Source organism: Gavialis gangeticus, unplaced genomic scaffold (genome assembly GCF_001723915.1).
Source record: "Gavialis gangeticus isolate Ggan-Ray unplaced genomic scaffold, GavGan_comp1, whole genome shotgun sequence".
NCBI classification, from domain to species: Eukaryota; Metazoa; Chordata; order Crocodylia; family Gavialidae; genus Gavialis; species Gavialis gangeticus.
In genome coordinates this window covers 4,702,633-4,716,552 of record NW_017729016.1, presented here as the reverse complement: position 1 = coordinate 4,716,552, position 13,920 = coordinate 4,702,633, and the positions used below count along the sequence as shown (strand labels likewise).

The following is a 13,920-nucleotide window of genomic DNA, read 5'->3' as shown; positions in this document are numbered from 1 at the left end:
CCGGTGACGCTTTACCGGCGTTTGTCCTGCAAGCGGAGGGAGGAGCCGGTTCCCGCGCGCAGCGAAGCGCGGGAGAGGGGCACGCCGCGCATGCGCCCTGCGCGCCGGCCTCCTGCCCTCAGCGCCAGTGCGCGGCGACAGGGCCCTGCCCTGCCCTCCTGGCGGCCCTCTTGGCCTCGCAGATTGTGTAAGCCCCGATGCCTGCTTCACCGTGGGGTTCCGTAGGGGTCCTCCCGGTGTCTTACGCCACTGTGCGAAGGTGGCGCATTTGTGAGGCGGACTGATACTCCACACCTCTGCGTGACGCCACCAACGTCTGGGAAAATGTCCTCGTCCTCGTCCTCCCCGCTGCCGTCGGGTCGGAGCGGCGATGGCGTAGGACGAGAGGTGGCTGTCGTCGAGGACGGTCCGGTGGTCCTTTACAGATACGAAACTGCACTGTGTTTTTCTCTTTCCAAAGGTGCTGTGCAGTGTTAGCGCCCGCCGGGAGGCGCGCAAACGTGACGCATGAGATCGACCCAGGGATTTCCGCAAGGAAATCCACAGCGATTAAAAACAGGCTGACTTGCTACGGTCTTGGCAGCAGGAAAAAAAAAATGCCAACAGGAAAAAAATGGCTGTTTTACTAAAATAGAGGACGTAAAGGCGTTGGGTTTCTTATCAAGAGAGGACAGAGGAGCAGAAAACCATCGTGTCCTCTCTGATGGCCACGCTCCTGTAGGGTCCTCTGTCCAGTTGTCCTCTGTCCTCTCTTGATATGAAACCCAACGCCTTTATGTCTGCTATTTTTCTGTTCAAGAGAAAAGTAGAGGATGTAAAGGCGCTGGGTTTTGTATCCATAAAGGATGCAGGGCAACTGCACTGTCCTCCACGATGGCTGCCCTACATAGGATCTCCATCTTCTTAGACTTGAGGGCCTCTTGGAAAATCCCCTCAGCTTTCACTCTTTTGGGCTACAGAAAAATAACAGCAATTCTTCGGGGTTTTGTGTTGCAAAGAAAGACCACAGCAGGTCACCCTGTTTTTAATGCTGTTTTTCCTATTGGAAATCCCTGGGTTTATCGTGTGCGTCATGTTTGCGCTCTCCCAGTGCTGACGTCAAGGGGTACCCTTGAAAAGCCCCGGTTGAGAATCGCTAGGCTAGGATACCCCAAAAACCCATGTCTCTCCTAGCTGATCTTTTCTGGGGCATAAAGAGCCTCATCCTGGGTGGTGCTGAGCAGGTCTTGAGCTATACCACCCACCCGCTCAGCTCCTGAAGTCAACTCACCACCTCAGGATTGGGTCCTCTTATTTCCCACAGAAAAGGTGAATGGTTCATAGCACCGAATGCTGCATTTTAGCTGCCTGAGCAAGTAGCATTTTCCCCTTCTGAATCTTTAATTGCCTCTTTAATTAATTAATTTTTTTGGATGCATGGGTTGTTCAAAATCTTGTTTTTTTTTTTGTTTTTGTTTTTTTTTTACCCCATTTGGCTTCAGAGTGTGGTAAATTATTTAACTGTGTTTGAGGAAAGGATGTTGATAAATGCCTTGGGGGGATATTTGAGAATGGTCCTCTTCCCATTGAAGCGAATAGGAATTTATCTAGTTCATAGTATTGGGGTTTGGGTGGCCATCGTCAAGGACAGGCGGGTTGTCCTCTCTTGATACAAAACCCAACGCCTTTATGTCCTCTGTTTGTCGGGTTTCGTATCAAGAGCGGACAGAGGACCAGAAAACCGTTGTGTCCTCTATGATGGCCACCCTACCTGGGGGCAGGATTAAGACTCGCAGTCAGCAGTAAATCACTCATGTCTTTTGTTGAGGTTTTCATTTAAAGTGTTCTTCAAGGCTTGCTCTTTCTTTCTTCTTTTCAGATATTTTTCTGTATTTCATTGATAATGTGGATGCGGAAATAGAAGACTGGAAGGGACCTTCTGGGCTATATAGCCTCTTTCGCTTCGCCTAAGACCTTGAGAAGTCATCTTGAAGGAATCCCAGTTTATGTAAATGAAAGTTTGCTAGATGTGTGAAATAGTACTCATTAGCCTGTTGCATTACTCAATAAGATATCTTATGTATTGGAGAACTTGCTGAATCTTTTATATCAAAAGAGGGAACCTGATATCTATTTGGAAAGTATCAATAATGCTCAGGGCAGTTTTGGAATAGAAACACTGAAACCTGGTAACAAAAAATAGCGTAATGCAAGACAACAAAGTATTTATAGCCAAATGTGGCATGAATGGAAGTCTTGGTATACGCTCAGTGTTTCACAGGAGTGGGCCCTTGCTCTACAGTCAAACTTTGCAGTTTTGAATTAGAAATTAATTCAATTTAAGTCCTAGCAAATGACAAAAACAACAAAATAGGGATGAGAAATGAGTTCTGGAAATCTCTTTGCATGCTGGTGGAGAATGCGCTTAAGGAACAGGGCTTTCAGGTTTCTTCATCTTTCCTTCTGAATGATGTATTATTTAATCAGAGATTCAGATTAAGGCTGCAACTCAACAAACTTTCTGCATCTAAGAAACTTTAAGTATATGAGCAGTTTCGTTGAGTTCAGTGGGAGTTACTCAGATCGAAGTTAGACATATAAGTGTTTGCACAGTCAGAGCCTCAGTCATTCAGTATTAAAATAAATCTCAAACATACTTCTTGGAAATGTAGGTAGAATAATGACATTCATACCTCCCATACATACAAACAGAACAAAAACAGCATAGCTAAGAAGGCTTGATGTGCTTTTAAGATTTAATTTTTGACTATTGGAACAAAACTGGTTTGGTAATTTCTTTACGTGAAAGCATCTTTCTTCAAGAAAATAATTTCTGTTAATCTCAGTATGAAATGTTTTAAGTGATTTGTTTTGATTATTTGATCTACATTTGTTTTCTCAACTTACAGGTAAAAAATAAATGGCATACTGCATTTCAGCACAGAACTTTGTTGCCCTTTCAGATCTGCATCCAAATCTGGCTCGTCCCGTAGGTCTCAGCAACATAGTACTTTTGTTCTCAAATGAAATTGTATATAATGATATTGAATTACTGAAGAATTATGCAATTGATGTGTATTTAGATACTCGAAGCATTAATATAATTATTAGACATAAAGAACCTTACCTTCTTTGTGTACACACCAGGAAAATGAAAATTGATGCTGCTGCTGTTCAGAGAGTATGAGTACCACAACTATAGATTTTGACTGGACAGTTCATTGTCTGAAAATATCAGAGAATATATTGTTATTGATTTAACTGGATGCTAAATTACAGTCAGCACAATATAATCATGTTACATCAGAAATGTGTAATAATTTCTGTCCGCAAGCTTTGGACCTAGGGTCTGACCTGCAACTGTTGCTCCCACAAATAGTCCAGTCAGCCAAACTCTATGGCTGTTTTTTATTTAAAGAAAATAAAACCAGTCTAATTGAATTCAATGGGAAATGCAGTTGAATGAAAAGTTGAAGACTACATACCTAGTAGAATTATTCTTTCTTAAGAATTTAAGGCAAAAATGGATCGGGTGCTGGCCTGTCCATCAGATAATAGGACCCCACTTCAAAGAACTTAAAAACACCATACTAATAAAAAAGAAGAATGAGGTGCAAAAAAAAGTGAACTTACTGAACAGCAAGGTTTAGTACTACCTGTTCATTTATATCATATATGTTTAAATTTGTTTGCATATCTGTATTGTTTGTTCCCTCTTTGAGTGAGGCCCAGGGTAACCTTATTCACAGTTGTAAACGTAGTAAGCCTCTACTATACACCAGCATATTTCTTTTTCCTTTTACCTGATTGACTACATAATAAAAAAATAGGAAATTTCAGTGCACACATTTAATTTTCATTTTTTGCTTTGCAAGGTTAGATTTTAATATTCTGGTCTATATTATTCCCTGTGCTGCAATAGTTCCCTCTCCATCTCTTGCAATCCCCTAAGAGATGACATGGCTTCCAGTAGGCCATCAGTGATAGATTGTCTCTTAACTCTTCTCCGCTATTGAGAGTAGGAGCCTAAAGAACAAAACAGAGAGGCAGCGTTTCTGCATGGATAAATGGACAGCTGTGGTGTTGTAACCATATTTCTCTGGAGTTCTCGGGGTATTTGCATGGTTACAGGGCCATATGCTCCACAAAAGTTCGGATCCCTTGGAAATGGAATTGAAAACACATGGATTTTCCACGCATCTTTTGTGTTACCACACCTTTTTAGATAGGAGGGGACAATTTAGGTCTATAATTTTGTCAATTTAAAGTAACAAGAAGGGTATTTATAAAAGGGATGAACCAGAAGGGAGTGTTGTGCACCCACCCCAAGTATGCTTGTGTGTGTGCACACGTGAACCAGTATTTTTCCAGGTATTTTTCAAGTTTTCATGAATTTTATCTACCCTCAGCAAAATTCACTGAAGTTACAATCACACTCAAATACAAATGATCCACTGGTTCACTTAACATAGATTCTATTTAAAAGTAAAACTGTTTTCATCTGAGAAACCTCTAATTACTACAGGTTAAAGCTGACTCAGTTTCTGATGGCTGGGTAATTTTAAAAAGATCAATCATTATGTATTTAGCATGTTAAATTAATAAGCTTATGTCGTTTTATTTAGCAAAATTCATATTTCTGTTTGGCAGTTATAGGTTTTTACTTTGCTAGAAAAGGCTGACATAAATTCTTATTTTTTAAAGAAGACATTAAATGGCATTTCCTACTACCAGCATGGCATATGGAATGTGCTGAATCTAATTTAATTACTGTCTAATGTGATTTAAAAAAATAAACGAAACAGTTCTACATGGATTGAGAGAAAATGAAAGAGGGAAATTTAGAAGACCCAGGAAATTACATTGCTGCACACACATGCTTTTAATGAATTCATGTAAATAACTTTAAGATAGGACAGTTACCTTGCTCCACCTAGTGATTAAAAGTAAACTAGGAGCAGGGGCCTAATTCAGAGCCTCCTTATCCTCCATATACATCTGATGAAGTCAGTGAGTTTCATAGGCTTGTAAATTAGTGCAGAATTCAGTCTATGTTGACTACTAAATTGTGAAATAATTTCATGTGCAAATGGCAGTTAAGCAAGCTGTAGGTTTCCTGTGTGGTTGAAGCAACAGCCATTCAAAATGAGGGCAAATGCCATGCAGGTGTGAAAGGTGGCACATTTTCTGTTCTTTTTCTCTCCATTAAGAGCTAAGCTTCTTGCATCTACCACAGGGTAAGACCATGCACACAAGGACAGTTATCTCACAGCAGCAGATGCACAATAAATCGGCCTCCTTTTACCTTGTGTTAAATAGTTTGTGTGAATTCTTTTGTTGTTTCCTTGTTGTTTCTGCCTGTGCTTCCGTTGTACTCTGCATTATCTGTATGCCTATGTAACTTCTGTTTTTACACTAACTTATGAACTGTTTGGGGCAGGAACTATCTTGTTGCCCTTGATTTGTTCAGTGTTCAGCACGTTTGGGTGGTGCTTTGTGTCCAGGGCCAGTTGCAGTATAACTATTAAAAATATAGTAAAACTGAATGCCATGGACTCACCCTTGTGAATTTAAGGAGATCTTGGACCAGTGCATGTATGGGAACCACTTCACTGTTCTGCTAGACTTCTGATCTGGGAGGGGAGGAGGCTATGGGACAGCAAAAATATGGAAAGTTCTGGGTAACTTTTTTCTTCTATGTTTTTTTACATAGGGAGGACGTGTAGGATTCTTATTTTGTGTTAGTTTCTATACTTACATGAAATGTTTATATTCTTACTTCATATGGCAGTTTGGAATTAATATATTAAAATGGTCCCCAGCCAAAAATATGTTTATCATCATCAGCAGAGTATGACAAGTCCATGAAATCTTATTTATCATGTGCATCTGTGTTTAATACTTGCATTCTATAATATTTTTTTTTTGTTTTTTAGAGCATAATCGGTGTGATTATTGGGAAAACAGATGCCAAAGGCTTTCCAGACAGAAGAAGTAATGCTCTTTTTAGCTTTATTTAGTCTTTATATTGGGTTCAGGAATATTTAAAAAATGAACAGCCTTCATATTTTATTAATAAATAGTCAAGAATTTATTTTTATAGTGGGGGAAAGACCAGCATTGGTTTGGCCAAGTTTCATCAATTAGAGTTTGTTCTGGAAAGCTCCAAGCAGGGGTGCCCAAGATCCAGATTTCCCAACCCGGCCTGGGGGACATGGTGCCAATTTCAGCCTGTATCTAATAGAAACACTTCTGGAAATCCTTCACATCTTGTCATGATAATTGTAATAGGCATATTAAAGTTATAGCTTGATGGGTGCAGCAAATGGTGTGGTTTTTGATTTCGGTGGCAAGATTCATACTACTTACATTTTTGTTTTTTAAAGGAAGGAAAATTTGCATACAAGTTGACTACATTTGAAAGTTGCCAGACATAGTTGACTTGCAGAGTGGCTGTTTGGACAATAGCACTGCTGATAGCCATATAAATTCCAGAAAATCTTAATATTGTGAAAAAAACCCTACTGACCTCTAGTGGTATTCACCAGATTACTGGACAGTAACTTGTTTTTATTTAATGTTATGATAAAACCTAGACGAGTCTCATAATACTAGACTCATGATGTGGTTATTATGTTTTGATTCAAATTGACTCTGAAAGCACTGTTTCTGTTTACAGATATTGGCTCTGAAAGGTTCACCTTCAGTTTTACCATTCGAGATTCACCAACTTACTTTATAAATGTACATTCTTGGGGAAGAGAGGAATATATTAGATCACTTTCAGAAAGCTTTAGAGTTGGTGATTGTGGTGAGTTTGAGTTTATTCTTAACATATTTCTGTTTGACTAGTTTTTTTCCCCTCTACTAAATCAGTTATGTGTTTGTGGGTTTACTATATTTTCCTCTGGGGACTTAGAAAGCAGCCTAATTGGAAAAAAATTGTTCAGTTAAGTATAAGAGAAGGAGGAGTACACATTTTAGAGTTTAAACTCAAATCTAGCAAAGTTGTCAACAAAAACCCTGTGACTAAACAAAAAAATTGCCACTTGGAATCTATCCATCCTTAATAGAAGTACATTTTCATATTGTGCACAATTCTTACATATTATGCCAATTGACTGTATTAAAATAATGTTTTTAATTGACACTTTTATTTCCATTAAAACTTTAAGAATAAGTTAACATAAGTGATTGCAAAATTACAAAGGAAAAAAAAATCACAGCTCTGATTTATGTATTTAGTTTCTGAGCTGTAGGCCCATGAAATCAATGGGCAGATGCCCATTATTATCGCTGGGCTTTGGGCAAGGGAACTGAAGTGAGTCACCTCTATGCAGAGTCTGCCCAAGGGCTATTTATCTCTTTATTTCCACTAAATACTTCAGGATCATGAGTGAATTTGGCATATTGCCTTCTCACACACTCTCTGCACAGATATTAATTTTAACCTAAATGCATTAAATAAAAATACTTGTAACTATTATGTGTTTTTGAAGTATGCCCTGGAACAAATAACTAGTTTCCAGATACATGCTTTGTACATAATTGTGAGAGTCTTTTGAAAAGCAGTGTTAAATTATTACAATGCTTTATTTCAGTTACCATTGAAAATCCTTTAGTACAAACAAAGGAGACAGAAAAGGAAGAAAAATTCAACCCACCAACTCCTAGGTAAATTTAAAGTCGCGTCTGCCTTTTCTGAATGGTCACAAGAAACATGGTGTTTAATTGTTAGATTAAACAGATGGGCAATACCCCTTGGACACTGAAAGATTAATTTTACACAGCCAAGTATTTCTCTATATCCTCTATATTGATATACGTTACTCAACAACTGTAGGGAAAGATCTAATAGTCGTGTTATGGACACTCTTGGCTTTCCTCATGATACCTTTACCTAAGTAGAACTAACTTCATCACTGGGCTAAAATCTTGTGAAGTTAATGGAGTCTGTTCCAAAAATGACTTTATCCCCATGTGTTTAATTAAATACTGAATAATTTTCTGGAGGGATGACTAATCTTACCAGAAGCCATTTGCTGTCTTTAGCTGGAAAACATAATATTCTTTTAAAATTAGTTTAAATGGTGTTACTGTTGTTTTAATTTAATTAGTATTGCAACAAATATCCTATGGGGGAATGAAAAAGCCCGAATAATTGCTCTGGCCTAGTAAAACTAGCCAGCAGTGTAAGACTCACCTGGAGCATGTTTTGAAGATACCCGAGATATATCTAGAGATAATCACAGTCATTTTGAATTAAGTAGTTTGCATACCTGTAGCAGCACAGAACTAAATGCAACAATTTAACCTGGCAAAAGAAGCTGAGTAAATTAGCCCATGTTAAGCTCTGTGCTGTTGCAGTTAGAGCCGTGATATACAGACTAACTAATTTAAATACACAAATTTACATACACAAACTAGCTAATTTAAAGCCAGCTCAAGTATCCTTTTCGACTGCCTTGTAGACATGAATTCAGAGCTGATTCTATTACAGATGCTGAACAAATACACAAAAATCTTAGCTGGGCAATTCCAGTTGGAGATATGGGTGGAGGAATGTTTTTTGTTTTGAGCTAGAAAAGCAACAGCCTTTTCTTTTTTGTGGTTTACAGGCATTTGCAACCGGCTTATTCTGGCTAATATTCCCTTTTGTGTATGTGGTGTTAGTAGTTTTACCCATACTGGCCCCCAACAGTTTTATTTACATACGCTATGTTAATTTGATAAGTAGCTACATTAGTAGTATATGACTCGGCACTCTGTAAAAGTTTCATTATATAGAGCATACATCACCAAATAAAAATTACTTATGAAGTGCTGAAAGAAATATGGATTTGGGTTTTACATTTGTAGTAATTGACATGGATTTCTCAATAGTAAATAACTATGAAGTGTATTGCAGTCGGATAGTTTTCATTAGGATGAAAAATTAATATCATGTTACAAAGATAAAGCAACTTCATCTCCTAACCTTTTATCATCCTCATTGTAAATCATATAGAAAAAGATTGACTGCATTGTTCGCTATGAATTGAGGTAATATTTCACTGGACACCATATGTTAGTGATGTGTACATTTCTTTTTTTGTGTGTGCAACTTAGCTGCTACAAATTACTGCTCAGTGAGAATCATTCAGTGGTCAAAATTTGTTCTCCTTATGAAGTGGGCACCCAGCTACTTTCCTTGTTACATCTACCTGTGAAAGATCCTCAAGATTTTTATTCGCTGGGCGACATTGTTGCAAATGGACAAAGCCTTGATGGAAGAATCATTAATGTGCTTGCAGCAGTAAAGTTCGTAAGTTAAAAGTGTCACAACAAAATGAAGAATGTTTTTCTGCTTTAGCCCTGATGACTTAATTGATTTCACTGTAGATATAGATTTATAGGGTCATGACTGGCTGCAGTGATTTTTTTTTCCCCTCTGCCTTAGTCAGCAGTAATTTAGGTTGAGTTAAGGCTAAGGAAGAGTAACAGCGATTAAAAATATTTTTGGTGTTCATAAGCAAGATGCAATTTACAGCAAGATCTTATATATACAAAGCTCTTTCTGGTACAAAAGTACACCTTGATGTCTTACTTCAGTTTTTGTATCATACGCATACAAATCCACATTTATAAGATAAATATTAGTTAATGCATCTAAGGTGATTTAAGTTTTGGGATGGTAGGACTTATTCAAGATGCATGTTGCCACACACCAGCTCATGGCATAGCCTGAAAGCTCTGCTGCTCTATATACAAAATTTTGAAGATTCAAGAAGGTGAGAATCTTGCTGGAGATGGATGAGAATGGACATCTCCCAGCTACATGCTTCTTAAGGATGTGCAGAAATGAGCATTTTTGTACAGAAAGCAGAATATTAGTGGATAGTCTCATAAATTGATTCGGTTTTGTTGAAATATACAAGATTAATTAACCTTTTCCTAGAAATGTAAAAGACGGCACAATCACATTGTCTATACTTTTTGTCATTTCTTTGTTACTTTTTAAAGTTCCTTTGACTTAACCTTTTTAATTTTTCTATGTATCTTAAATAGAGTAACAGTTTTTCTTACCTTTCAAAGGTTGGGGAGCCCAAGTACTTCATCACTTCAGACAAAAGAAAAGGTCAGAGGTGTGAAGTCAAACTGTATGATGAAACAGAGCTGTCCTTTCCAATGATATGGTAAATGTGCTCTAATTCATTATTAAATATACAAATCAATGCAAGGATAGACAAAGAAAGAATATATTGAACATAGTTCATATTGCTATAATTTTGTTTTCAGTTAATTGAAATAAGTTATTAATTGGTTGGCCGCTGATGAGGCGGCAATATCCATTAAATGGCAGCAATATCCATTAAACAATATTACATATAAAAGATATCCAATAAAGTGACCTTGGCTATAATATGTATTCCTGTGAGCTATTGACAAATTTATACTTCAAGAGTGGAAGAATGAAGCTGAGCTCCAAATGAATTAGGAAAGGCTGTCAGTGATGTGAGTCAGTAAAGAAATTGTTTATAATCAGACCACTAGACATTTTCTTTATGCAAAGGAATGTATTACATCAACCATAGGCCTACCCTTTCTGTATTTTTTTAAACAACCCTATAAGCATGTTCATAGGTAAGTTATGCTGCCGTTAAATCTCTTAATGCATGTCAGGTTAACTTACTATTACATATGCAGTAATTCTGCACATGCTATTCTAAAACAGTTGCAAATACAGTGCATTTCATTCAAAACCAAACATCTAAAAAAAGGGAATATACAATTTTTGAAGAGAGACAACCAGAATTAATAGAGAAAAGGAGACTTAGGGCAAAATGGAATAAAAGTGAAAGCAAACCCTTAAAATAATATGTGGTAATCACTTCATAGCTAAATTTCCCAACTGTCTTTTAGTGCCCACAATTTTATTTGCACAGCCTTTTGGGTGTACAGCTATTTGTGCTTCCAAATATAATTAGGGGCAGGTTCAGCTCAGCCTATTAGGGGCATAATTGGAGTTATGGCACCTAAGTGTGACTCTGTTTTACCTTGCTTCACTGAAATTGTATCATAGATTTCATAGACATTAGGGTTGGAAGGGACCTTGGAAGATCATTGAGTCCAGCCCCCTGCCCGAAGGGCAGGAAGTCAGCTGGGGTCATAGGATCCCAGCAAGATAAGCATCCAATTTACTCTTGAAGGTGTTCAATGTAGGTGCTTGAACCACGTCCGATGGCAGGCTGTTCCAGACCTTGGGGGCTCAAACAGTAAAGACATTCTTCCTTATGTCCAGTCTGAAACGGTCTGGCAGGAGTTTATAACCATTCAACCTCATCATCCCTTGGGCGCTCTGGTGAACAAATGTTCCCCAAGATACTGGTGGTCACCCCTGATAAACTTATAGGTGGCCACCAGATCACCCCTGAGTCTGCGCTTTTCCAGACTAAAGAGCCCCATGGCTCTCAGCCTGTCGTTGTAAGGTCTGTTTTCCTGACCTCTGATCATGCGCATGGCTCTTCTCTGGACTCTCTCAAGCTTCTCCACATCCTTTTTGAATTGTGGAGCCCAAAACTGGATGCAGTACTCCAGCTGCGGCCTCACCAAGGCCGAGTAGAAGGAGAGAATGATGCCCTGGGATTTGCTTGAGAAGCATCTATGGATGCAAGCCAGCGTTTTGGTTGCTTTACTAGCTGCAGCATCGCATTGCAGGCTCGTGTTCATCTTGTGGTCTATAATGACCCCCAAGTCTCTTTCTTCCGTAGTGCTTTCCAGCGTAGCACTGCCAAGCCTATAAGGATGCTGCAGGTTTTTCCTCCCATCAGTCAGCATGTCTATTGAAAAGATGGGTTTTTTCTTGTGAGAGGATTTCTGATCCTTTTGTTCCAAAATTTCATGAGATTCTAGTTGTGATCTTTTCCCACTGCCGCATCAGCAGTGGCCTCAAAATATCCTTGTGATGTTTCAGTTCAAAAGTTTCCTGAGCTGGAACTCTGCATGACTCCATTCAGGTGCATGGGATAGGGTTCATAGTGTGTGGTTGTGCCAGCTACAGTATGTTGATGCCAATTTCCCAAGTCTGCAACTGCACAAGGACCAACCTTGGCATTCAAACAGGCAACAGTCATCTGGCCAACATAACTGCAAAGCTGTAGAGGGGCACACAGGAAAATAGAACAGTTAGTCCTTGGGTGCTGGGTGCCAGCTAACCTTGGTAAAGAGAGGCCCAACAAAACAGCATGTAGTACAGATATGCCCACACGAACATTCATCTTCAATCCCTGCCCAAATCATCTAAGACTAATCAAGCCAGCCATTTCAACCCAAGGAGTCATCAGTCAAACAATTCCTAGAAGTGAACATATGACTTTGGCCAATTTGCAATAAAAGCTTCAGCTGTGTTCCTTGTAGCCAACCCACAATTCTGTGGTTGATGCCTGGTCTGTGACTTTTACCACTGTCATGCCATAAGCCCTAATGTGCTTTTCTTGCAAAAACCATGCACTTTTCTGGCACTGTGCCACTACTCAAAGAAGTCGACATGCTCTTTGACTATTGCATGCCATTGTCTGTCTGCAGCCAGCAATTTTCAGCAGTCGGTTGATACCCTGCTATGAACAAATTGGGACTTCACTGAGTCTGCAAAATGCTTCTTTGGCTGGCTTTGCTTTTCCTGCCATGCTCCAGTTATCTATGCAGCAGAGCTATGGCGAATGCTGTGCAGATCTCCAGAAAGGTGCTCTTTTGTCACCTTGAAATTCTGCAACCACTGATGTGTATCCAGGTCCTGTAGTTGAGTCTTCTCTCATCAGTGAAGACTTGTTTTGCAAGTCTAGCAACAGTGTTTTACTTCCGTGAAGTTGATCCAAGATCCATCTGGTCATCATCTTCTCGTTGTCCTAGTATAGCTGTAGGTGGGCTAGCTGTTGGTGCTGCTGCCAAAACTGTTGAAAACGCTTTGCAGTAGGGCAGTGCCTGGCTTGCATAGCTGAAACCATCTGGCAGTGAGATGTCAAATAAATCTCAACTGTGTATTTGCAGTGACCAACATTATAGTACAGAGCACTTTTTTGTCTGTGCTGGCTAATGATGGTTTGAAAACGGTGCCAGCGAGTAAACAAAAAGAGATGGCTCATGGGATGGAGGGAGAGTAATTGTGAGGCTCTGAGTTTGGCTTCAGGTCCCAAAATTGCAGTTGCTCTGGATGGCTTTGATATCTGTCTCTTAAAGCATGGGCCCAGTTTTGGGACAAAGGAGCATGGCATATGTAACTACAGCGCTGAGCATTTAATGCCTAGGAATTGTTTTATAGTACAAATAATTGTTTCCATATACAAGAGCCAGCTGTCCCTGTGCACAGAGCTAGCATATCATACAATACACAACAGTTAATATGCTCCAGCTTAGTGCGAACTAAGACCTCCTTATGTAGATAAGCCCCAAGTCATTTGCACATGGAGATAATAGCATGCACAGAATTGTCCATACATGCTTAAAGGCTAGATTGGTGTGCCTCTGGCCATTTCATAATGGTATTTTGTTTAATATGTCTCTTAGTGGAACAAAGGCTTAAAAATATATATTTGTACCATACGTTTTGCACTGATGTTTCCCAATACTCTCACTATTAAAGACTTTTTTTTAAAATTTAGTTGGGATAATGAATCCATCCAGCTTGCACAGTCTTGGATGCCACGAGACACAGGTACTACGCTCTTCCTTCATTTTTGTGAAATATTTCTGCTACTGTTTTTATCTTTACCTGGATGCTGAAATAACAAAGAACCATGTTTTTGTGCCCAGTCATATTTGCATCAGATGTGAGAATAAACTTTGACAAATTTAGGAACTGCATGACAGCGACTGTAATCTCCAAAACAATTATTACAACTAATCCAGGTAAGGGACTGTTAATACATCTTCTCTATTAAAAATCATATGTCGTAGACCAGGGTT

At 39.0% G+C, this 13,920-nt stretch overlaps 1 protein-coding gene across 1 annotated transcript in view; it reads left to right on the top strand.

Moving 5' to 3' along the window:
- The first annotated feature begins 2,825 nt into the window (after window positions 1–2,825).
- Window positions 2,826–13,920, top strand: part of MEIOB (meiosis specific with OB domains) — a 21,761-nt gene continuing 10,666 nt past the window's right edge. Inside the window, exons 1-8 of the mRNA XM_019512723.1 lie at window positions 2,826–2,968; window positions 5,916–5,973; window positions 6,659–6,790; window positions 7,581–7,653; window positions 9,088–9,283; window positions 10,054–10,154; window positions 13,617–13,669; window positions 13,768–13,863. Coding sequence (XP_019368268.1) covers window positions 2,900–2,968; window positions 5,916–5,973; window positions 6,659–6,790; window positions 7,581–7,653; window positions 9,088–9,283; window positions 10,054–10,154; window positions 13,617–13,669; window positions 13,768–13,863 — 778 coding nt within the window. The 5' untranslated portion in view covers window positions 2,826–2,899. The remainder of the gene's footprint in view (window positions 2,969–5,915; window positions 5,974–6,658; window positions 6,791–7,580; window positions 7,654–9,087; window positions 9,284–10,053; window positions 10,155–13,616; window positions 13,670–13,767; window positions 13,864–13,920) is intronic.